This window comes from Callospermophilus lateralis, chromosome 13 (genome assembly GCF_048772815.1).
Source record: "Callospermophilus lateralis isolate mCalLat2 chromosome 13, mCalLat2.hap1, whole genome shotgun sequence".
NCBI lineage: Eukaryota > Metazoa > Chordata > Mammalia > Rodentia > Sciuridae > Callospermophilus > Callospermophilus lateralis.
Genome location: NC_135317.1, coordinates 98232924 through 98257855, shown reverse-complemented (window position 1 = coordinate 98257855; position 24932 = coordinate 98232924). Strand labels below are relative to the sequence as shown.

The 24932-nt window shown below is 38.4% G+C and overlaps 1 protein-coding gene across 1 annotated transcript in view; it reads left to right on the top strand.

Annotated features, from left to right (window-relative positions):
* The window catches only part of Tdrd5 (tudor domain containing 5), a 59714-nt gene extending 45565 nt beyond the window's left edge, over window positions 1-14149 (top strand). Inside the window, exons 14-17 of the mRNA XM_076872939.1 lie at window positions 2157-2339; window positions 3104-3247; window positions 11867-12077; window positions 13902-14149. Coding sequence (XP_076729054.1) covers window positions 2157-2339; window positions 3104-3247; window positions 11867-12077; window positions 13902-14149 — 786 coding nt within the window. The remainder of the gene's footprint in view (window positions 1-2156; window positions 2340-3103; window positions 3248-11866; window positions 12078-13901) is intronic.
* The last annotated feature ends 10783 nt before the right edge of the window (window positions 14150-24932 follow it).

Sequence of the window (24932 nt, the reverse complement as noted above, 5' to 3'; positions counted from 1 at the left end):
TATATATAGTGTTATTTGGTATGATTATAAATGGGGTATTTTTAATTTCAGTTTCTGCATGTTCGTTGCTGGTATGTAGAAATGAAATTGATTTTTTTTGTGCTGATCTTGTATAGTGCAACCTTGATCACTTAGGAGGGTTTTTTTTTTTTTTTTTTTTGGTAGATGATTTGGGGTTTTCTTAATCATGTCATCTACAGATATGTTTTTTTTTTTTTTTCTTTTCTGGTCTGCGTGGCTTTTATTTCTGTTCCTTGCCTTTTGCACTGGATAGAGCTTCTAGCACTATGTTGAATAAAAATGGTGAGAGACAGACTTTCCTGGCTTCTTATCTTGGAGGAAAAATACCAAAGATGTTAGTAGCTCTAAGTTTTGTATAAATATTCTGTGCAAATTGAGGAAATTCCCCTCTAATTTTTCTGAAATTTTTTGGCATTTTAATTTATATGTTATGTTTTTTTATTATATCTGTGTAGGGTTCCCCCCCAGTGGTATATCTAGGAATTACAGTATAAACCCTGACTTCTTTTTACAGTGGCCTTAATGGGTAATTTATCACTGAACAGTATGTCAGTATCTCACCATCATATAAATCATCTTCTTGCTACCTTTTTACTATCCTTATCTTATGTATTAAATTTGCATTAAATTTACATTGAAATTTCATAACGTTATATTTCTTGGTTTCCACATTCAAATATATTCTTAAAAAATTAAAGAGAAGAGTCTATTTACCCATTTCGTTTCTGCTGTTCTTCCTTTATCAGTGCTCCAGCTTTCCTTCTGATATCATCTCCTTTGCATCCAAAGGATTGGAATTCTTTTTAGTATAGGTCTACTGACAATAAAGCTCTTAGTTTTCTTCACTGACCATATATTTATATCTTCATTTTAAAGAACATTAAAAATGAGAGGTATTTTTGCCAAATATAGAGATCTTGTTTGCTGTTGCTTTTTTTCCCAGTACTTTAAGCTGCTTTTTTTAAAAAAAACATATTGTTGATGAAATTTTTATTTTATTTATTTATTTGTATGTGGTGCTGAGGATCAAACCCCATGCCTCACACAGCTAGGCAAGACCTTCACCACTGAGCCCCACTTTAAGTTCCTTCTGGCCTTCATAGTTTCTGATACAAAATTCACAGCAGTGATATAGCTCTGTCTCTACATGTAATATTTCATTTTTCTCTGGCTCCATTCAAGACAATCTCTGCCTTTAGTTTTCAGAAGGTTGATTATAATCTGTCCAGGCATGAATTTCCTTGGGTTTATGGTGTTTGGGGTTTGCTAAACTCTGGTAGGTTTGTGTCTTTGGAAGTTTTTAGCCACTTTTCTTCAAATTATTTTTTGACATTGTTCTCTTCTTTTTGGAAATTTAATTACACAAATGTTAAATATTTTGACATTGTCTTTTAGTTTCTGAGGCTTTAAAAAGAATCTTTTGGGTTTTTTTCCCCCAATCTTTTTTTTCTCTGTTCAGATTTGGTAATGTTTATGGATCTGTCCTCAAGTTCACATGCCTTTTCCTTTTATCTCTATCCTGCTATATTGAAAAGAGGGCCAGCAATATTCAGTATAAAAACCTTCACCCAATTTCTCTTTCTTACTGTGCTTGTTTTGTTTTCAGTTTTACCCTCCAGAAGTCTTTCTTGGCCCTCTGGAAGACCAAGAGGTGTGGTTGCCTGAGTTCTTGAAACAGGGCAGGGCTCTGAATATCTCATAGCTGTTCACTCTGACTTTTAACTGGTCTTCTTGTTTTCATTGCCATTTTACTCCTCTTTCTAAAAACCTTATAGTGCATTTCCTGAACTTTTAAAGAATTCTATAAATTTGGGTTGCTTCTCAGTTTTTCTCACTATAACCTCCGTAGTCTGCTTTATTGAGATTCCTTAATCAGTTGACAGTTGTCTGCTTTCCTATATCCAGAGTATGGGTGGTTTTTTCTTTAGTCTCTTTGACCATGGAGTTTATACCTTAAGTCTCTTTGTTTTGTTTTAGTGACATTTCAGGAACACAGGAAAAATAAATAGCAATAAATTGTGTATTTAAACTGCCATCCTTGCTTGGAGTCAGGAAACATTATAAAACTAAATTTTAAAATATGCTCATAAGGAACTATAAAATATAGTTTTTCTTTGTCCTCTGATACATTCTAGGATGAGATCCCCACTGGAATGCCATGCCTGGAGTCAGTGACCATAGGTGATGATATCTGGGATGAGAACTGGCTACCACTGCAGGCTAAAATAGGAAAAGGAGGTGATGCTGCCTCCCATTTATTTACCTCAAGCCTTGGTGGAAAGAAACAATGTCCTACATGTGAAGAAATGCCACAGAAGGTTAGACCCTTGGGATAACAGAAAGAAAATCACTACTGCAAAGAGGAAATTTAAATTTAGTTGTCCAGGCCTTGAAAAAACTATATGTTCTGGAATTTAAACGAATTTGTCAGGTTCTAATTCATAATAGTATATGATTTTTAAAAAAAAGTGGTAGTAGTACATAAGTGGGCAGAGGATCCAGCAGAGGGAAGTCTTATTGTGATTATCTGCCCTTTCAAGTGTTATGATATCTGTTTTATCATTGGCCCACCCAGTCAATGCTTTGGAATCCATAAACAAACTGAAGAAACTTTTCTGAAATTTATTTTTGTTGCGTTAGTCTTTTAATATAACCTTGGGTTTTTGCAGTCAGGACATTTGCTCATATTGTGCCTAACTATATATATTTGAAATATGTTTTCCCCTACTTATAAAAAAGAAGAAATACTTGTGAGAAAGAAGATACAGTTAAGTTACTCCCTAGTATTTATGCTTTTTAAGTACTAGATGATCATGAAAAATCATGTAGCTATGGAAACAATGTTAAATACTACAAACAGGGTTGTTTTTATGTTTATGAGATTCAAGCGTTCAGAGAAGTTGAAGATGTTGGGTGCAGACCCAGAACAGAAGGAGGAGAATCACAGTGATGTAGAAAGTTAATCTGTACCTTTCTTGTTCAATGCCCGTTTCTTCCTTGCCTCTATAATGCCCACATTATCCTCTTTGTTTGATCATGTGTTACTATTCAGTTTATTGTTGTGTTTTTCTTTATCTTCTAGGATTGGTGTTTTCCTACACCCAAAGATATATGGGATGATTCCTGGCAGCCTTCAGGCCTTGTGAATGGAATGAAAGTAGAAATTAAAAAACGAGAAGAGCTGGATACTCAAGAAAAAAATACTGGTACAACCAGAATTCTAAAGGTAAGTATTCAAGGCAGGGGATGTAACTTGGTGGTAGCGCTTATACCCAGCATGTGTGAGGCCCTGGTTTCCGTCCCCATCCACCTCTCAAAAGAAAACAAACAATAAAGAATAAAATATACTCTACAAATTAGCTTAGAACTGGAAGGAAAATGTATTCCATCATCAAATCCTCAGATAACATTAAAAAAGAATAAAAGATAAATATCTAATGAATTTTACAGTAGCATTTGCATGGGTAAGTACTTTCATTCTTAGTAAAATAATGAGCAGTTGATACACTATAGAGGCATAAAATTTATACTGACTTTAGAATAAATTTTAATTAATATTCTCTTTAGAATAAAATCCTGAGCCTAAAATTAAAAGCCTGATTAAACCTGTATTAGGCAGAGAGAAAAATAGGCATATCCTATAACTTAGCCATATTTTAAGCTCTTTGCAGTGTAGACCAATTTCTTCTTTTGTGTTGCAATGTCAGAAAGCAGTAACCCTGGCACAAAATCCATGTTTCATGTTTCTCACATATATTATATGAGTGTCCTGAGAACAGCAGGCAATTTGTGTAAATCATGAAATTTGGTACTAGGTCTCTTATTAAAAATTAGATTTGGGGCTGGTGTTGTGGCTCAGTGATAGAGCACTTGCCTGGCATGTGTGAGGCCCTGGGTTCAATCCTCAGCACCACATAAAAATAAAACAGAGGTATTTAAAAAAAATCAGATTTGGGGAAGATGAATCTTCTAAGTGATATATGTTGTACAGAATACAATCATTCTGTTTGACAGCAATGATAAAGACATTCTATACTGCATAAAACAATCAGTTCCAGAAATTTAGGTTACTTAAGGGAATGGATTTAGTTTTAGCATAACATAGGCTTTTATATTTTGTGATATCACTTTTTAAAAAAACATCAGCTTTTAGTCATGAAAGTCATTAGGAAAACTAAGAGGCCCAGAATAGCCAAGGCAATCCTTAGCAAGAAAAATGAAGCAGGAGGCATCACAATTCTAGATCTTAAATTATACTACAGAGCTATAGTAACAAAACCATCATATTGGCACAGACATAAAGACCAATGGAACAGAATAGAAGACACAGAGACAAACCCATAAATACAGTTGTCTCGTACTAGACAAAGGTGCCAAAAGATAGCCTCTTCAACAAATGGTGCTGGGGAAATCCATATATAGTAGAATGAAATTGGACCCCTATCTCTTACCCTGCACAAAACTCAATTCAAAGTGGATCAAGGACCTAGACCAGAGACTCTGTAAAGAAAATATAGGCCCAAATCTCCATCATGTTGGCTTAGGAACCAAGTTCCTCAACAAGACTCCTAAAGGGAAAGAAGTAAAATCAGGAATCAGTAAATGGGATGGTATCAAACTAAAAAGCTTCTTCACAGCCAAGGAAATAATCAAGAGCATGTAGAGAGAGCCTGCAGAATGGGAGATCTTTGCCATGTGCACCTCAGATCGACCATTAATCTCCAAGATATACAAAGAATTGAGAAAACACCAAAAACCAAATAACCCAATCAGTAAACGGACAAACTGAACAGACACTTCATAGAAGAAGAAATATGAATGGTCAGAAATATATGAAAAATGTTCAATATCTCTAGCAATTAGAGAAATGTAAATTAAAACTACACTGAGATTCCATTTCATTCCAATCAGAATGGCAATTATCAAGAATGCAAGTAACACATTGGTGAGGATGTGGGAACAAGGTACACTCATCCATTGCTAGTAGGACTGCAAATTGGTACAACCTCTATGGAAAGCAGTATGGAGGTTCCTCAGAAAAAATTGAAATGAAACCACCATTTGACCCAGTTATTTCACTCCTTGGCACATACCCAAAGAACTTAAAATTAGCATACTACAGTGACATACATAGCTGCATCAATGTTTATAGCAACTCAGTTCACAGTAGCTAGCTATGGAACCAATCTAGGTACCCTTCAACAGACGAATGGATAAAGACATGGAATATTACTCAGCCATAAAGAAAAATGAAATTTCAGCATTTGCTGTTAAATGGATGGAACCAGAGACTGTCACACTAAGTGAAACAAACCAATCCCCAAAACCAGAGGCTGGAAGGCTGGATGTTCTCTCTGATGTGTGGATGCTAACTTACAATAAGTGGTAGGGAGGGAGGAATGGAAGTTCACTGAATTAGACAAAAGAGAATGAAGAGAAAGGGCAGATGGGAATAGGAAAGACGGTAAATGGATCAGACATAACTTTTTTATATTCTTATGTAACTGCACGACCAGTGAAACTTCACATCATCTACAATTACAAAAATGAAGTGTCATGTTCCATGTGTGCCGCAGTCTGGCTGGGCAAAATAACCACCGGGAGGTGACAAGCAACTTGAAGGTTGAAGCGGGAACTGTTTTATTACGGAACAATAGCGGTATATATACCTAACTGATTACACACAGCTTGATTCATTTATCATCATCCAGATACAGCAATCAGCCAATAACACATGTGTGTATGATATGTCAAAATACAGTCTACTGTCATGTATAAACAAAAAACAGCTTTATTGAAATATAATTAGGACACCACCATGATTCGCTAAGGTATACGATTCAGTGCCTTAGTATACAGAGTTGTGCAACCTTCACTACAGTCTCTTTTAGAACATTTTCATCACACCCCCGCCAAAACCTCCATACACATTAGCAATTAAGCCCCTTCCTATCCTCCCAGAGCCTTAAATGACTACTAATCTGTTTTCTGTCAATAGGTATTTGCCTGTCTAGGACATTTCCTATAGATGCCATACAACGTATGGTGTTTTGTGATTGTCTTTTATTTGGCATTGTCTTCAAGGTTCATCAGTGTTGTTGTATGAACAAGTATTTCATTTGTTTTGATAGTTGAATAATATTTCATCATATGACAGTACATTTTATTTATCCACTCATCACTTGATGGGATTTATGGCTGATTGCACATTTTTTGTCATTATAAATAATGCAGCTAAGAATATTTAAGTACAAGTTTGTGTGTGGACATGGATTTTAGTTTTTCTTAGGTATATAACTAGGAGTAGAATTGCTGGGTCATGTGATAATGCTGTTTTTAACATTCTGTGGAACTGCCATACAGTTTTCCAAAGCAGCTGAACCATTTTATGTTCCCACCAACAGTGCATGAGGGTTTCAGCTTCTCCACATCTTCAGTACTTTTCTAGTTTTTTAGATGTATGTGTATACATACTGATAGATATAACGTATGTCTCATTGCATATTCCTGATGGCGAATGATGTTGAGCATCTTTTCATATGTTTGTTAGAGCCATTTGTTTATATTTGGCAAAATATCTCTTTAGATCCTTTGTCCATTTTTTAAGTTGTAATAATATAATACTTTATTACAGATCCCTATGAGATACGTGGTTTTTAGAATTGTTGACTGTTCTGTTGTCTTTCACTTTTTTTTTTTTTTTTTTTGTAGTTGGACAGCATCCCTTTATTTATTTTTATGTGGTTCTGAGGATCAAACCCAGTGCATCACACATGCTAGACAAGCGCTCTGCCACTGAGCCACAACCCCAGCCTTCTTTCACTTTCTTATAGTGTCCTTTGCATCATCAAATTTTTCATGAAATCTAATTTTTTCTTTGTTTACTTGAGTTTTTGGTATCATATGTATGACCATTACTTAACCCTAGGTTGTAAAGATTTATACCTGTTCTTTGTTCTAAGAGTTCTATAGTTTTGGCTTTTAAATTTAAGCCCTTAATCCATTTTGAAAAAAATTTTGTCATGGTGTGACATAAAAGTCCACCTTCACTTTTTTGCATGTGGAAATTTATTTGTCCCAGAACTATATATTCTTTCCCCATGTGTTACCTTAGCACCTATATCAAAACTTGATTGAAGGCTGGGGTTGTAGCTCAGTGGTAGAGCACTTGCTAGCATGTAAGGGGCGCTGGGTTCAATCCTCAGCATCACATATATATAAATAAATAGTTATTGTGTCCATCTACAACTAAAAATATATTTTTTAAAAACCCCAATTGACCTTAAATGTTTATTTCTGTGCTCTCAGTTCTGTGTGTCTATTGCTATACCAGTAACTGATTACCTTGATTATGTTAGCTTTTTAATATGTTTTGTGATTTGGAAGCGTGAGTTATCAAACTTTTTCTCATGTAGTTTTGTTTAACATTATAGCTCCCATGAAGAAAGAGTGTTGTGAAAGGTTAAGTAATTCATTACTGTGTCATGTGATAGTGTAATAGCATCTTAAGTGCTATTATACTTAATGAGCGAACTTGTGTTATTTCTTTTTGAGAAAGCTTTCTGTACCCTTTTTTCTATCCTTATTTTAAGACAGCAGAGTACTTGCCATATTTATCATTTTGAAGATAGAACTGTTTTTTAACTTTTAAAAAAAAATATATTTTTAGGGGTTGGTGTTTTGGCTCAGGGGTGGAGCACTGAGCTAATTGCTAAGGGCTGGCTTTGAATTTGTGATCCTTCTGCTTAAGCCTCCCAAATTGCTGGGATTACAGGAGTGTTTTTTCTTATGAGCAATTCCATCTCTAGCCACGAAATAAGGCTTAACATGATCTTGGGCATACTGGGGGGTTAAAGATCAAATGTTGAAATAAAATATGGAATGGGAAAAGGATATTTTGGAAGAAAAGAGCTCCTCTCTGGAGACCTATTTCTTAAAATGGAAAAGATGCAAAATTAAGACTGTTGCCAGTATCAAGTAAGAGGAAATCAAACATTTTAAAACTTTTCCTTTAAAAAAAGGAAAAGGGAGCTGGAAATGTAACTCAGTGGTAGAGAGTGTGTTGTTTAGCACATGCAAGATCTTAGTTTCAGTCCTAGGTGGAAAAAAAACCCAAAACTGTTCGGTATAGGGAGGCTATAGTCAAGATAGGGTTTTCCCATTTCTGCCACTGCGCCTTCAGTGAAGGTATATTCACAACAAGCATCTTGTCTTTGTATCCTCTTTACTTACAGCAATGATGAATTAGAGCTGTAAAAATAAGAATATGAGAAACATTGTCTTTAGGGAGGGGACCATAAGCTTAGACCAACTCTGGAGCATTACATTGGCAGACAACTTACGGGTTTTTCTCTCTGCTTGGCTTACTAGAACACAAGTGCAAAACTGTAATAGCATCTTGCATATCAAAAGTTCAAGCCTGAAAACTCTAATTCCAGCACTTAGCTTCTGATGTCTGGCTTGTACTGTGCCCTTTTCTTTAACAATAAAAGGATACTTCTATTTGAATGTCCTAGAATAATAATAACAGACACAGTTCTAAGGCCTTTGTCTATGTTAACTCAATTTTCACAGAAAGCTTGTGAGGCAAACACTATTATTAATTTTATAGATAACAAAACTGAGGCTCAAAGAAATTAGGTGAGTGATATAAAGCTAGTGAGTGCAGAGCTGGAATTTAAACACAGACAGTGTGGCCCAGGCCGTCGAGTACCACCTCAGCTATGCATCCTTTTGAATGTCAAAGGTCTCTGTACTTGTAAAATGTTTATAAAGCAGCAGGTACGTTGTCATGTGTTTATTGTTCTCAGTAACTCTTTGGGGTTGGATGTCCTGTGCATATCCATCTGTCCTCATTTTTCTGCCTTTTACCTTGTTTTACTCACATGAAAAAAAGTCTACAGGAGGATTAAAAAACTAGCTTCATTCATAGCAAATTTGGATTTGGAAAAAAAGTTTAGACCTCAAACTATTCTTTTCTCTGAGTTAAGCTGCTCTACTTGCAGCTGGGTGAGTTTCATTCTGCTGACGGCATGGAGGAGAGGAAGCAGAGACTCACCCTGTCCTTATTGACCCATGAGTCGAGCAGTGAGAGCTAGGCCCACACTAGAGTAGTAACCTGTAGTACATGAATTCTGCCCAGCAAGGAAATATGGACTAGTAGTTGTCAGACTTCTATCAACTCACCAAACTGATAAGCCCTCCTGTCATGAGAGTGACTGAGTAGGTGAATATAGGGTGTTTGTAGAAACTTCTTCCCCAGAAGTTCTCCCAAAAGAGTTTTCACAGGGGTATGAAGTGGACCAGGTATACATTAGACACAATTGCATGATATGAGAGCAACCTGAAACTACCCTCAGCTTTCTGGTGGGTCCCTAGTGGCATTTGGGAGAATGGTGCGCTCCCACATGTCTAGAGGGGGCTTCAGGAGTGAGTGGAATGTTGCCAGGGCTCAAGGATGTGGTGTAAGTGGCCCACCAAGAATTTCAAAAGAAACAAACACTTGTCCTGATCATCCTTCCTGCCAAGGAGCTCCACATAGACCAAGAAGCAAATTTGAAGGGCATAACAGCCTAGATGGAACAGCAGCAGCAAAGGCCTCTGAGGATGATAGGACAGCTGCACAGGCCCTGGAGTACCGGGTTAAACCTGAGAAGGAAGGATGGAGAAAGCCCAGCTCCAACATGGGGATGGAAGTAGTAGGGTTTGTGACAGTAAGTTGAAATCTAGTCAAAAGTAAGTTTATTTGGGGCCTTCCAGAGGGTGATTGAGAAATTTGTGACAGTTACCTACATAATTATGGTTTTGAGGTTTTGCTTTGTGTGTGTGTGTGTGTGTGTGTGTGTGTGTGTGTGTATTTTCATCTGGAATCTGTGAGCAAGTCTTAATAATTACTTTTTTTCTATGGAGAAGAAAATTAAGTCTTTCTTTTTGACCGGTGTTCTGTGTTGCTCTAGTATAATTCAGCACATGGTGGCATATGTTTTAAGCACTCAGGATTCATATATGTTTGACAACATGTGTGCCTTCCTGGTGCTCCTGATTCCTGTTTCTGGTAGTGTATGTCTGCTATCAGCAAATCTTCTCAGGAGTTTTTGTTGGGTTTTGGGTTTTTTTTTTTTTTTCCACCTTCCTTTTGATGAACTTTTCCCCTAAGTGTGGAATTTTAGGTTGGCACTTTCTTTCAACTATTTGAAGTGGCCATTTCATTGTATTCTGGATTCTGTTGAAATGTAAGTTATCATTGCACCTTTTCTGACTTGCATCTCAGCTCTTTGATGATAATATGTCTGAATGTATAAATTGATCCTTTGGTTCACCAGAGTTGCTCGTTCTTCAGTTCTGGAAATTTGGGGCCCATTTATCTTAACAGCAGTTTCTGCTGCTTATTGTTTTTCTCCTTTCCTGAGGGAATTCAGCTATAAGATGCTAGAACTTATGATGGAGTCTCCTGTGGGGCTCTCTTATCTTGCTTGTTTTTTGTTTGTTTTGATTGGCAGTGCTTCATTCTAGAGCATTCTAGACATTATTTTTCAGTCTGAAAATGCCCATTTGATTTTTTTATACATTTTGTTTAGATTTCATATGTTGATGTGTTTGGTCTACCATTTAGTCCTGGCCATGTTATGCTAAAGTCCCTTTCAGATAGTTTGAATATCTGAATTGCCTCTGATTCTGTTCTTACTCTCTTTTCCCTCTCTGTTTAATCCTGTTTTTAGCAATGGGGTAGAGGGAAGAAGGAAGCATATCTCATGATTTTTTCAAATCAAATGTTGGATATTATGCAAAAAAATTAAAAAGCTCTGGGTTATTTTCCTCCAAAGAGGGTTGTTGTCATTTGACTAGCAGATACTAGCAAATCACCTTAGCATACACATTGATTCTTGGTTGGGACTTTGTTAGAATGCTCTATTCTTAATCCTTTGTGGCTCTTGGTCTAAAGCGTCATCCTTTGAGCAGGCCTTCTGAAAGCCTAGTTGGTTGTTTGATCCCCACCTGGGAGGGACTCTGACCCCACCACAGGATGCTGAAGTGTCTGCTGATCTTGTTTAGCTTCAGGGATGCTGTTTCCTGTTGGGTTTCTCAGAATCTCACACTTTGCTTGTGCAGTTTAGGACTTGGCCAATACTTGAAGGAGATTTGTAAACAGATTATTAGATCCTCTGTGATCCCTTCAGACCTGCCTGAAAGCCCTTGGGAACAAACAAGTCGGCAGGATTTCAGAACAGGAGGTGGGTCCCATATTCTGCTAGCATTTTAGTGGAAGGCATTTTCTACATCCAACACAGGAAATAAGGTCCAGGCATAAAGTGGCAGGCAGCTTTACTGGCTAAGGGGATATAGATTAGGGTTTGAGGCTAATCTCTATCTCCCTAGCCAGTAAAGCACAAGTTACCTTTGGGGGCTTCAGTTTTCCCATCTGCAGAGAATGATGGAATCAGATAACTCCTCTATGAAAAGCATTAGGGTAAGTGAAAGATTACACCTACCTAGAAAGGTGGTTCTTGATGTTTAAATGAAAAAAACACAGGCAAACAACCTTCTGCAGTGCCAGACATCAAGTGTGCAGTGAATGTCATTTCTCACATCCTGCCCATCCTCCCCAGCTGTGTGTGGTCGCTTCGTACCATGTTTGCCCAAATATAATAAAGGTTTCTTAAGTTGATACTCATCAGATTAAGGAAGGAAGGGCTTGATGTTTCTAGAGACTACCTAGGTTGAAAGTGAGGTATTTTACTTATTAATTATGATATGTATTTTGGATATAAGGAAACAAAAAGGGCTTAATTCTTGTTATGCTAACAGTCACTTTTCATACCTTTGCCTCATTGCTTCTATTTTGTAGCAACCAAACTTGAAAGGTTCTTTGGATTCTTCCACACTGCCCAAACTGGAAGAATTCTACATCTCCCTTTTCCAGTCACAGCAGTCAGCAGAAGGGAGTCAGTTTGAGCCTAACAACATCCAGACTCCAACAAAGCAAATTCAGCTGCCCACAGAAGCAGCCAGCTCAGCTACTGTCGCGGCCGACGCCCCAGGAGAGCACTCTGGTTCTGGTAGGTGCATGTGCGCTCCTGTATGCTCGCCACTGACAGATGATATTTGGCCATGTTGCTGAAAACCTTCTTTTACCTCTTTCAGAACATACTTGAGCATTGCTGACTGTAGGATTTGTCTCCGTTGTTTCCATTATCTATGCCATTCTTTTTTTCCCCCCTGATGATTTTTGGAAGGACTTCACATTTATATAGAATAAAAATTATGAATTCTTAAGGTTATGATTCTTTTGAGTTTTGGCAAAATATACAATCATATAGAACATTCTCACCATCGTGAAAAGTTTTTTTATGCCCCTTTGCAGTCAATCCCTCCACTAACTTGCTAGGCTCTGGCATGTGACTTTCCCTTTGCTGTGTTACCTAGTATGTAGTTTTTATGTCTGGCTTCTTTTACTTACCATAACTTTTTTTCAGTACTAGGAATTGAACCCAGAGGCTCATGCATGCTAGGCAAGCACTCTGCCACTGAGCCACACTTCAGCTCTACTTACTGTAGTTTTTATGTTATTTCCATTCAGTATTTACAAAAAAGTGGATTTGCTAGGATGTATAGTGACTGCATGTTTAACTTTTTAAACTGCCAAAATGCTTTTAAAGTGGCTGCACAGTCCATGAACCTGTGAAGGTTTAAAAGTTCTGATAGCTCCGATCTTCATTAGCAGATGGTATTTTCCTGCTTACAGGCCTATTATGGTAATTTTAATTTGCTTTTTCCTATTTACCACCTTTTTGCCTAATTTGCCATTCATATATCTTTTTAAGTGGCTGTTCAAGTATTTGTTTTTAATATTGATTTATCTACTTGTAAATAAGTTCTTTATTCTGGACATAAATCCACTATCAGATCTATATCTCTATCTAGCATATATATATTTCCTCCAGTTTGTGTCATGTCTTTAAGTGTCATTTTCTTAAGTGACTTTAGAAGAGCAAAGGCTTACATTTTGATTGTCTAATTTAGTGATTTTTTTTTCATTATAATCTGAGCTTTGTGTGTCCTATTTAGAAATCTTTACCTAACCCAAGAAACTAAGTGCCAGTCGGTGAAATGTTTGTAATGATAGACAAGACAGAAAAGAACTTGTGCCAGAATCTACACTGCATTGCTGAGTACTATTTAGCTCACCTGATTTTTTTTTTTTTTTTAAAGCAGGACTTTCCTGAAGGAAGCAGCAGGTTGGCTTAGACACCAACAAAAGCCACTTCAATCGTAGTAGCTGGCAATCAACAGTCATGGACCAGTTACTTTGGGCAGCACTGGTCTAGCACCCATCTGAGAATGCTTGTACCTGCTTCCTTAGCTACTGGGAACTCTAGGCATTGGAGCTCCCTCGGTTTTATTTTTTCCAAAGGATTACTTCTTAGTTAAATCTAAAGCCTACAACAGTCATTTTGTGGCTGATAACTGGCTCTGGTTCTGCTTAGCAACCATTTTGCTTTCACACTGGCACAGACCTGGCAACAGAGCACGCCTGTGGCACGCTGTGGTACACTGTGGTACCCAGGGCTGGAAGGAATTGGGAGAGCTTATGGTCTCTTCTCTGGGATCTGAGATTACTTTTATGAAATTCTTGGAAAGCAGTCTTCCCTTCCTGGTTCATAAGTGCATTTTCCCCTCTCTTTATCCTGAAAATTTGATCCCAAGGTATGATTCCCCACCCCATCTCCTTTCCGTCTGGCGGCTGATTTCTGAATCTCAACGTCCCTGACTGGCCTTGGGTAACTGTCATCACCTAACAGACGATGACTGTAGTACTTGTTAGTAGAGAACTAGAGTGGAGGAGAGAGGGCAGTGAAAAGACTTGTCTTCTCTTTTTTTAGTGGAGAGCTCTCCAGGGAGCCTAAAGAACGAAGATCTTTCTAGTCGCCATGCCATCGCAGTGTTCAAGGATAAGAGTCAAGGAGCCATGGACCAGCTGTCTTTGATTTTGTCTCCTGAGCACAAGATTTCTCAGAAGCTCTACATTCCTCGAAGTACAGCCACAGCTGCCCTGGGAGCTGCCGCGCGCCTGGCCACGTCCAGGAGCCTCCTGCACTGGTACCCCAGTGTGAAAAGGGTGGAAACCTGAGGGGGGAGGGGCGGCGCACAGTGGCGCTTTGCTCATCCTAAGGGACTGGATAGCTTTGTTATGCTGTCCATTTTGGTGTGTAAGTATTGATATTTAACATTATTTTTATTTGTACTAATGATTTTATTCTGTTTTTTTACCTTTGTTTTTAATGTAGTTTAAAGGAGTTTTTGTTTTTTGTGTTTCTATAAATGTTTTTCTTTTACATATCATGACTGATAAATGAAAATTAAGAGTCTGTTTTGTGATCCATATTTAGTAAGATAAATATATTCCCACTTCCCTATCTCCAGAAGGAGGATGTCTGAATTGAGGGTTGCTGCTTTCTATCAAATTTGAAATATTACATATTATAGAACTTCATTATTTTTTCTTAATACTGGGAGCAGTAAGAAAATCCATACCCTGACGCTTTGGTCATATAACTATTTTTACATTTTAAAAAATATTAAGCTGTTTTCAGGATGGGCAAATTTCTGGAACATAGCTGAGCCTTATATAGTTACTGCAGTTCCCAGAAGTGTCAGTGTGGCATGTTTCAATGCACTGGTGTTTAGGCATTTATGTAGCACTGTCTAAAGTGACTTTGTACGAAGTGTTGTGTGACACTCTGTTGAGCTTATAGTATAAATCAAGAGGAGAGACTAAAAGTGGAATGGAGTATGGATTTGTGGCTCCGTGGTGAAGTGCTAGTCTAACATGCTCAAAGTCTGGGTTCCATCCCCAGCACAATTTCGTACTTGAAATTGAAAAATGTGACATTCATTTCTTTGTGCTAAAGTACTAGGCTTATCCCCAATTCTAAGAATATTACTTTATCCAAGTAATTAATTCCCAATATAGAATCATTTCTCAGAAGTCAGAGAGATGTAAATAGCTGGCATGCTGCACGTACCACCTGGTCTGCTAGTTCCCTTCTTGGTACAACAAGGAATTTCTTCTCTTTCCTTCTCAATGGCTTAATCAGCAAATATCCACTAAAGAAGGAAGAGGGATGCACTTAGAGTACCGCTGCTGAACCTTAGGTAATCATGAAAGTTAAACCGGCACAGTGGCACATGCCTGTAAATCCAGTCACTGGGGCCAGTCTCGGCAACCTAGTAAAGCCCTGTCTCAAAATTTAAAAGGACTGGGGATATGACTCAGTGGTTAAGTGACCCTGAGTTCAATCCCTAGTACCAAAAAAATATTAAAAAGTCTTAGAGAAAATATGTTTAATGTGATAAAATTTAAAAATCCAGATTCATCTTTAATGCCAATATAAGAATGGTGATATACTAACTTAAAAAAAAAAAAACCTGAACATATCACTAATAGTTGCTTCAACAGATAGAACAGGTTCCCATTTGGGCTTTATGAATTTTGCATCAGACATCTTTATTGGAGAAGTATGTGGAGGGTCAATAAGGAGCTAAATGTCATATATGAAACTCAATTGAACTGGCAGAGCTCTGTTTATCATATAAATCTAGATATTATTCATAATTTTTTCTAAAGATATTTTTTCCTTTGGTGCTGGGGATCAAACCCAGGGCCTTGTACATGCAAGGTAGGCACTCTACCAATTGAGCTGTATCCCCAATTCTTAAAGATTTCTTCTTTAAATATGTTTCTATCTCAACTACTCAGGAGATTGAGACAGGAGGATCACAAGTTCGAGGACATACTTGGCAATCTAGCAAGACCCTCAGCAACTTAGGATCCTTCTTTAAAGAAATCAAGTACAAGTAATAGAGTTCATTTCTCCAGATGAGTGGTTACTGGGTTTGGAAGAAGGTCTGTCTTAAGTGGAGGGTTGACTGAGTACATGGTTGGTTAGTTAACTGTAACCCTCTCTATAATTGCACCCAGCCACCGGAAAGGACTCTGCCATGCTGGGTAGCCTTTATGTAAGTTTGACAATTGGTTTTACAACCTGACAGGGATTAACTTTTTACCTTGCAAATTAAATAGAGATTATAAAATAGTTAATGTGCTCAGGCTTTTTCAGAGTCCTACTCTGTTACATATGGCTGGAGAGAGAAGTATTTACACAGAAGCTGTCTCAAACTGAATGTCAACATACGTTGAAAGAAGCCTATTTAGTAATTAATATTTGACATCTTATTTGAATTAGTGTGAAGAATGAACCTTTGAAAGGCTTATGCCTTTTGACTGCTTGGCTCTGACTAAAATAACCAATCTGTGAGTCTGTTTACCTACCTTGTTCCCCAAAATGTACGTTTTGTTTGGTAATTAAATAGCCCAAAAGCATCAAATTTAATCATTTGAAAAATAGTATGTTCCTGCTTATGAGCAGGAACAACAATAAGAAGTGTACAAAAGATATGTAGATGCTCTGTGGTTTATAGTTAAAATGCTTTTTATTGTCTAAAGATAGGCCCTTGTATACATTTTGGACGTTTGTGGTTTCAGGAGCTATTAGCATTAATGGAGGTCCCCCTGAAATGTTTGAAGTGGGTTCCCAAGTGTGAGAGAGGGAATGGATGAAAACTAGAGGAAACTCCTGGTTCTTGACTCCTCAGGAATGGAAGAGGGCCTTGCTTTTAGAGACATTTGGGTCTTGACTGCAGCAGCTTATAGCCAGTGCTCCCCTCTCCCATCTAAAAATGCCCCCTGGGATTCCAACAGCAGCAGCACAGCCAGCCTCTTCCCTCTAAGCCCAGCACTTGTGAAATGCCAGCTGCCCTTTCTAAGGCTGGGAACAACTAGAGGCTACTGCCTGCAATCAGCCTGTGTCCAACGAGGCCTAGAATTATGGCGTTTTGACCTAGGAAGGGCCCTCTGTGGGGAAAGGTGAAGTATAAAAACTGGCTTGCCTGGAGTCCCACAGCTCCATTCCCCGCTCTGCCAACTCCAACGCACAGCCCTTTCCAAAGGGGGAGTGTGCAAGTCTATCTCATGTGCTATGAATAATTTGTGCCAGAAAACATGGATTTGGTAAATCAGCCCAAAACAATGGTGGTTTTTATAGCTGAATAAATGGGGGAGAGAGGACTGATTTATAAAAATTCCCGTTTTCTTGAAGATGGATAATTGAAAAAACAGTGGGCCAGTTTTACAGCAAAGAATCTGAAAAGGGGATGTCATAAGGAGCCAGAAGCCAAATATAGAAATAGAATATAGAAAAACAAATCCATGACTCTCTGCTCTCGGCTTTGGTCACAGAATCTGAATCTTTGGTCAAGTTTCCTATTAACATTTATATGACATAACAAGGCTTTTCTAAGGTATTTTTATATAATGCCATGGATGGCATTCCTCAATTTGTAGGATCTTGACTTTTCCAACATATCAACCCAAGTACATTGCTCTGTCAACTAACTCTGTGTATTTTGAATTGAACTCCATTTCTAATGGGTGCTGCTTGTCTCATTTAATCACCAGTTGGCCTAGAAAGTTTTTGGTATCATTGGCCAACTGGAATCAATCCTTTAAATGGTATTTTAACCATGTGCAGGGAAAATGTTAACTGCTGAATTGAGGATTCTGTAATATTCAGTATTATGTTTGATTCATGTGCCACTTGTGAAATTGGCATTTGGCAATACATCAAAATTGAGCAGAGGTCTGGGATTGTGGCTCAGCAGTAGAGTGCTTGCTTAGCACCGGTGGGACCCGGGTTCGATTCTCAGTACCACATAAAAAAAAAAAAAAGGCATTGTGTTGTCTCCATCTACCAAAAAAAAAAAATTCTCTTTCTTTAAAATAAAAATTATAAAAAAATTTTAAAAAATTATAAAACTGAGCAGAGAATTATTCAGAGCTAAATTTTCTTAGTTATAAGCATAGTTTTCAGGAATTACTTTTTAAAAGTTTCCTACTGGGTGTAAACCTTGTTTTATGTTTCTGCTAAATATTTTTGACTTATGGAAAAATGAGCTTAGGAAACAATGTTTGCTTGACTATTTCTTCTTAATGCCACTTATACAAATGCTCTGATATAGAAAACCAAATCCAAGACTCTCTGCTCTCGGCTTTGGTCACAGAATCTGAAGGGGAGTTGCTGGGATCAAGGAGTGATCATACTAGCTTACGCTTTGGAGGTTGTAACAGCATTTTGTTTGATTTAAATATTTATGAAGTCCAAATTTGTTTTGTCCAAAATGTCCAGGTGTTTCTTTGTGATTAGCTTTGTTGTGTTGATTCTATAGGAATGAAATCTTTACTTGAGTATGTGATTCAAAGTAGTTGAGTAAAATGCAAGATTAGTTAAGTTGGAAAAGAGACTTTACACTTTTTGACTAAACAATTTGTCTTCATTTTTGTTATGACCTCTTCATTTCCAGAGAAGGGTTTTGCAATCCTTTTCTTTGTTGTGGATAAATAATTATATTTCATAAACTTAAAAATTTTGTGTTGAGTCAATTCACAAGTTTCTGACAGTTATATTTCAAAGACTTGTTTTTTTTCTTCATAGCAACATGTCAAGCCCCTCTAATTCTTCAATTCCGGCTTCTAAAATTCCCTTTGCCACTATTCTGCACTCTAGAGGCCAAACCCAGCTGTGGCCTGGAGCCATCATGCAGCACTCTGTCACCTCCCTGATTCTGCCTTGGCTGCAATCCCGCTCTTCTGCCTAGAGCAGATTATTTCCAGGGGGCTCTCAAATTCTAAAATTTTTCCTTAATGCCATCCCACTGGACCATAAGAAGAAGCCAGTGACTGAATTCTGTCTCTCACTAGAACAAATAACCCCTAGGCAGAGTTTCTGTTCTGCACTGCTCTTGGTGGTGGTTCTCTGGTGGAAAAGCTCTCCTGATGCTGTGTGTCTGAAAACGCCTTTCAGTTTAGTAAGACTGTGTGTATCATTCAGGATGCTGAAAACTAGCAAAGCCTATCCCCAAGGGCTATTCAGTGTTTCTCCCTGTGCTGCTGTCCTCATGGACAACTGTCTCGTCCTTAGAAGGCTGAAACTTGGGTTGGGGATGTGGCTCAAGCGGTAGCGCGCTCGCCTGGCATGCGTGCGGCCTGGGTTCGATCCTCAGCACCACATACAAACAAAGATGTTGTGTCCGCCGATAACTAAAAAATAAACATTAAAAAAGATTCTCTCTCTCTCTCTCTATCTCTCTCTCTCTCTCTCTCTCTCTCTCTCTCTCTCTCTCTGTCTCTCTCTTTCAAAAAAAAAAAAAAAAAAACAAGGCTGAAACTTAAGCAAACATGCTGAATGGGCCCTTTCCCTTCTGGGTTTTATAAGTGATAGCTTTGCTTTACTGTTCTGGAGTTGGACGGCCAAATTGTGAGAGGAGAGGCGGGGGACATTTGGGTATGAGTAAGTGGCAGCATCCTTTTCACATTTCATGTTGTAGGCAGGGGAAGCTGTGACCAGACAGAACGTGCTTTGCAACAACCTTTTCAACAACTGAGGTAGATTTGTCTTTGCCACACTTTTTAGATTCAGGAACATAACTTCATCAAGTAATTAGTGGTCTTTATCTAGCTTTTACTTGGAACTGTCTAGTAATTGACTTGACCCGGATTCATGAGGCTCAGCAAGGACAAAACTTGATTTGAGAGGAAAAAATGGTGAGTTTATACTAAAAGCCAAATCATTTGTGGCAAATGTCATGTAATTATCAGTAAATGCATATCCTATGCTGGCTTTGCTGTTGTCTTTTCAGATTTACAGAGTCATTCGACATATTGTAGAAATCAATTTGTGACAGCAAATCTAGCTTTTGATAGGTTAAAGAAGAGAAAAACCCAGATTGAAAGACATTATTAACTTTCACCGACGCTACCTTGTCCTTATACAATGTCATAAGCATAGGATCCTTGAGATATAGCTCTGTTAAAGACTATTTGCTTGAACAGTTTGGTAAAACTCCTGTTTGATATGTAAGGTCAAAGAATTTCTAGGTTTCTGAATGCTGTGGACAAGTGATCTCAGACCTTTCATGGAATCATTAACTATTTAAAATGTGTCAAACACTGAGGACTATCTTTCCTAGATGGTACATTTATATAAAATTGTGCTCTAATTTCTAGGAGTTCATGACTCCTGAAACCTACCCTACACTTTGCTACACAGGAGAAGTTCAGAAAAATCACCCTCCCACCCCATCCTGGTGTTCCCTTGCCAACAACCCCTGGTCATCCCAGATATAAATCTAGGAGAACCCTCTGGCACTGCTCCAAGCCCTCATCCCCACACGTAATAAGACATCATAAAGACCCAACAATGACACACACCTGTAAAATCCCAGCAAGTTGGGAGGCTGAGGCAGGAGGATAGCAAGTCTGAGACCAACCCGGGCAGTTTAGCCAGATCCTGTCTCCAAAAGGGGTGCAGTGTAGCTCAGTAGTAGAGCATTTGCAGGCTTAGCATGCTCCAGATCCTGGATTCAGTCCTCAGGATGGCAAAATAAAAAAGCTTATTCTACCTCCCACCTATCTGATTAGTCTTCCTCTTGCTGCAGACCCCCTGCCACCACCCAGGCCAGGCCAGGCCAGGCCACCTCTTGTCTTCCCTGGTACATACTAGAGTTTAAGTTTAATTGAGTCAAAGAAGAGTAGAAAGAACAGATTGTGTTCTGAAAGCCCACGAGGCAGAGACCTTAGTGGAACATCAACATCAGCAAACATCCCATTTAGCATTTGCATTTAGAATTGAATGAAGCGCACTGAGTGGGAAGGCAGGACCCCAACTTAGTCTTCTGCACAAGACATAATTACTTTTCTGATTTGGTTTTTGGAGGAAAGTGGCAAAAAACAAATGGGCAGTTTGATATTTGCTACTGCTCAGGAACAGCCTCTTAATCTCCTCCCACAACAGTGTTATTTGTCAAACTGGCTCCTTTTAAGTGTATTGTTCTTTATTCATGGAGGCTCACCTCTCACTTCCCAGTTTATTTTCTAAAAAAGTCTAACACTATAGATGTTAGTGCAGCAGGTACACAACTCGAAAAAGAAATTCATTTAAAGGTGCCCATTAGGGTTGGTGTAATAGTCTGGACTTTAATTGCTTTCTGTGAATCTTCTGGTTGCCTCGAGGATGGAGCTGGGGGCAGGCAGGAGTGTGCTGGCTGGGCACTGCATCAAACCCTAGCAGCAGGGCAAAAGCAAACTGCAGGAAACAGTTTGCTCTCCTTACCAAGAAACTTAACAACAAAAAATTTGTTGGCTTTTTTAAATTAACACTTTCAAAATAGATATTGTCTTCAAAAATTAAAATTGTTCTCTTTTGAATTCAGTGTCATTTGAAAAACATAATTTTAGAAAGTTAATGCAGCTAAAGAAATGATCAAGAAAAGTACAACCAACTATAGATTTCTGTTAGATGGCAAAGGTTAAATTATAGACTCACACTGAAAAATAAGATACATTAAAAGAACAATTTATCAAGACCTGTGCACTGGTGGGAAGACCAGAGCCTTTGGCCCACATTAGTTCCAGGCACACCTGCTGTCTCCTAGAGACTGCAGACCCCTGTGACTGTAAGCCTCGGGCAGCCCACACTAGTGCTAGCCTTGATGGTCCAGGAACTGTGACCAACATGCATTCCCAGCCTTACCTAGTTATAGCGAGATCAGTGCTCACCAACAGGGCTCGAACCTGTCCTGGCACCAGACAGAGACCTGAGCCCCAGTGGGATGAACTCACATGAGTCTGCATCACTGCCACCTGCAGGGTGAGCCCTGGTGCCTCCTAAGTCTGTGTAGGTCCTCTCAGCTGTAAGACTCAGTAGTAACCTAGCTTAATGCCAGTTTGGTTGACCAAAGGACTGCCTTCACCAACACTACTCCAACCCTCAGGCAGCATAGTGTGGAGCAAGATCCCAGTCACTGGGTGGGGGTGGGGCGTGTCAAGACTTTGCCGTGGAGCTTAGTGCTGAGTTAGATCCAACACTGGGAAAATCCTAATGGCTCATACCCCTGGACCTGCTGTCAAATGGAGCCTCTGGAAGAAGACATGCGGCCCCAGTGTGTTACATTTCTGTTCCAGTTAGCATCACCTGTGGTCCATATGGGCCATGAGGACATCTTATTTCACCATCATTTCTTTTTTACCTCAGCAATAGGCAACCCTAGCCGTATGGGCCTTGATCCTACCAGGTGTTGGGCTGTCTTTGCAGGCTGTAGACTCAGGGTTTGACATAGATTGGGGGCATTGGTGGCCACAGGTGTACCATAGGAACCTGGGACTGATTCACCCATGGTGATTTCTGCTCAGAGTCAGGCTAATAACTGTAAATGAGACATCTAGATCTACTATGACCCAAGGGAGAGGCTTGTGGGCACAGACTAGTCTTTCTAGGTACTCTCCTATTACTGTCTGAATAGTACACCAACAAACCTGGGCTTGGATAGCCCTCTAATACTAAAAGAGTGACAACACACCAACAGCAGACTCCTGCAAACCTGAACCTATTCAATGTTGAAATAGTGGAAGTTAATACAGGTTCAGAGAAAATAATCAGGCTGCTTAGAATTTCTGGAAAGATAGACACAAAAACAGAATAGGAAGACTGGAACAAGTACCTGATCCTTCAATGCCAGATGATGTCACACACCAATAAGCATCAAGTACCTTCGGGAAACCACGACCCCACCTAATGCTCAGAATAAGGTGCCAGAAACTGGCAGGCAGTAATCAGTACAAGAAGTAGTACAGAAGAATTATCTCAAGGGCTATTTGAAAGTACACAATGGGGGCAGGGAGTTAAGAGGATTGAAGAAGCTTACAGGAAATTTGGGACAGTGTTCAAAGAACAAATGTTAAAGTTATTGGGGTTCAAGAAGGATTTGCAAATGCCAAAAAGGTAGAAAGCTTATTCAAAGAAATAACACAAAACTTTTCAAAACTAGGGAAGGATACAAATGTCCAGGTACATAAAGATTGGAGTCACCAGTCAAATTTAACCAAGTCTACCTCAAGACAAAATTAAACTCTCAAAGGTGAAAGATGTATCTCTAGGCTTCAAGAGAGGATCCCCAATTCACCTGACAGCAGACTTCTCAGCAGAAATCGTACAGACCAGGAGAGAGTGACGTGAGATTTCCACAGTACTGAAGGGGAAAAGGGGACTGAGAATAGTACACCTAGCAAAGCTATTATTAAGAAATGATGGCGAGGCTCAGTGGTAGAGCGCTTGCCTAGCACACATGGGGCCCTGGGTTCAATCCTTAGCACCACATAAAACTGAAATAAAGACATTGTGTCCACCTACAACTAAAAAATATTAAAAGAAAAAAAAATGATGGTGAAATAAGATGTCCCCAGACAAAAGATGAGAGAATGTATCTCCACCAGATCTGTTCTGCAAGAAATACTAAAGGAAATACTTCAAACTAAAAGACATTAATAAGCTAGAAGAAAACATAGAAAGGCATAAAACTCACTGGTAAGAATAATTTGTAATACAAACTAATCAGAATAATATTGTAAATGTGATGTTAACCATATTTTTAGTATAAAACAAAAATAGAAAAATTAATAAATAGGCAATACATAATTATGTAAAGTTATGTAAAATGAGACTTCAAAATGTGGGGAAGAATAGAAGGCAAGTGGAGAGTTTTCTTACAATTTTTTTTGGTGTGTGTGCCAGGGATTGAACCCCTAAGGGCACGTTACCACTGAGTCACATCACCACTGAGTCCCATTCCCAGCTCTTTTTATTTTATTTTTTTTATCTTGAGGCAGGGTCTCACTAAGTAGCCATGGCTGGCCTCAAACTTGCAATCCTGCTGTCTCAGTCTCCCGAGTCGGTGGGATTACAGGCATGTGCCTCTGCACCTGGTGGAGTGAGTATATTTCCTCTTGTTCTTTTATTTCTGTTCTTTATGATCATGTTAAGTTGCCATAATTTCAAAATAGCTTGTTGTAATCAAAAGATGTTTTTATTTACCACATGGTAAACACAAAGCAAAATCTATAATAGATATACCAAAATTAATTAAAAAGGAATCAAAACATACTCTAAAGCAAATTGCCTGACCACAAAAGAAGACCATAAAAGAGAGAAAGCAAAGGAACTACAACAAAACTAGAAAATGGGTTATATAATGGCTGTAGTAAGACCTTACTTAGAATGCACATGGATTAAATTTTTCATTTAAAGACATAGAATGACTGAATAAATGGAAAAACAAGACCCAATTATATGTTACTTACAAGAAACTCTAAGGACATACATGGACAGGAAGCAAAAAAATAAAATAAGTTATTCCAGGCAAATGGAATCTTAAAGAAAGCAGGAGTAGCCATGTTTACATCAGATAGTTTAAATCAAAAACCCTAAAAAGAGACAAGATTCTTATATAATGAAAAAGGAATCATTTCAGCAGGAAAAACTAACAATGCTAAATACATATGCACTCAATATCAGTTCACCCAAATACATAAAGCAAGTATTAACAGACCTAACAAGAGAGATAGACTCCAATATAATTGTGATTAGGGACTTTAACACCCTATGTTAAGTAATGGACAGATCATCCAGACATAAAATTAACAAATAGCAGAGTTCAGTTGCATCCTAGACAAGATGGACCTAATGTCTCCAAAACATTCCATCCAACAGCTGCAGAACACATTTGTTTCATCAGCACATGGAACATTCTCTAGGATAGATCATATGATAGGCCAAGAAATAAGTCTCAATAAATTTTTTTAAAATTGAAATTATATTGAAAATCTTTTCTAACCCCATAATGCAATGAATCTAGAAATCAATAACAAGATAAACTTTGAAGATGTCCAAGTACTATGGATCAAGGAAGAAATCAAGAAGGAAATTTAAAAATTTCTTGAAACAAATGAAAATGGAGACACACAG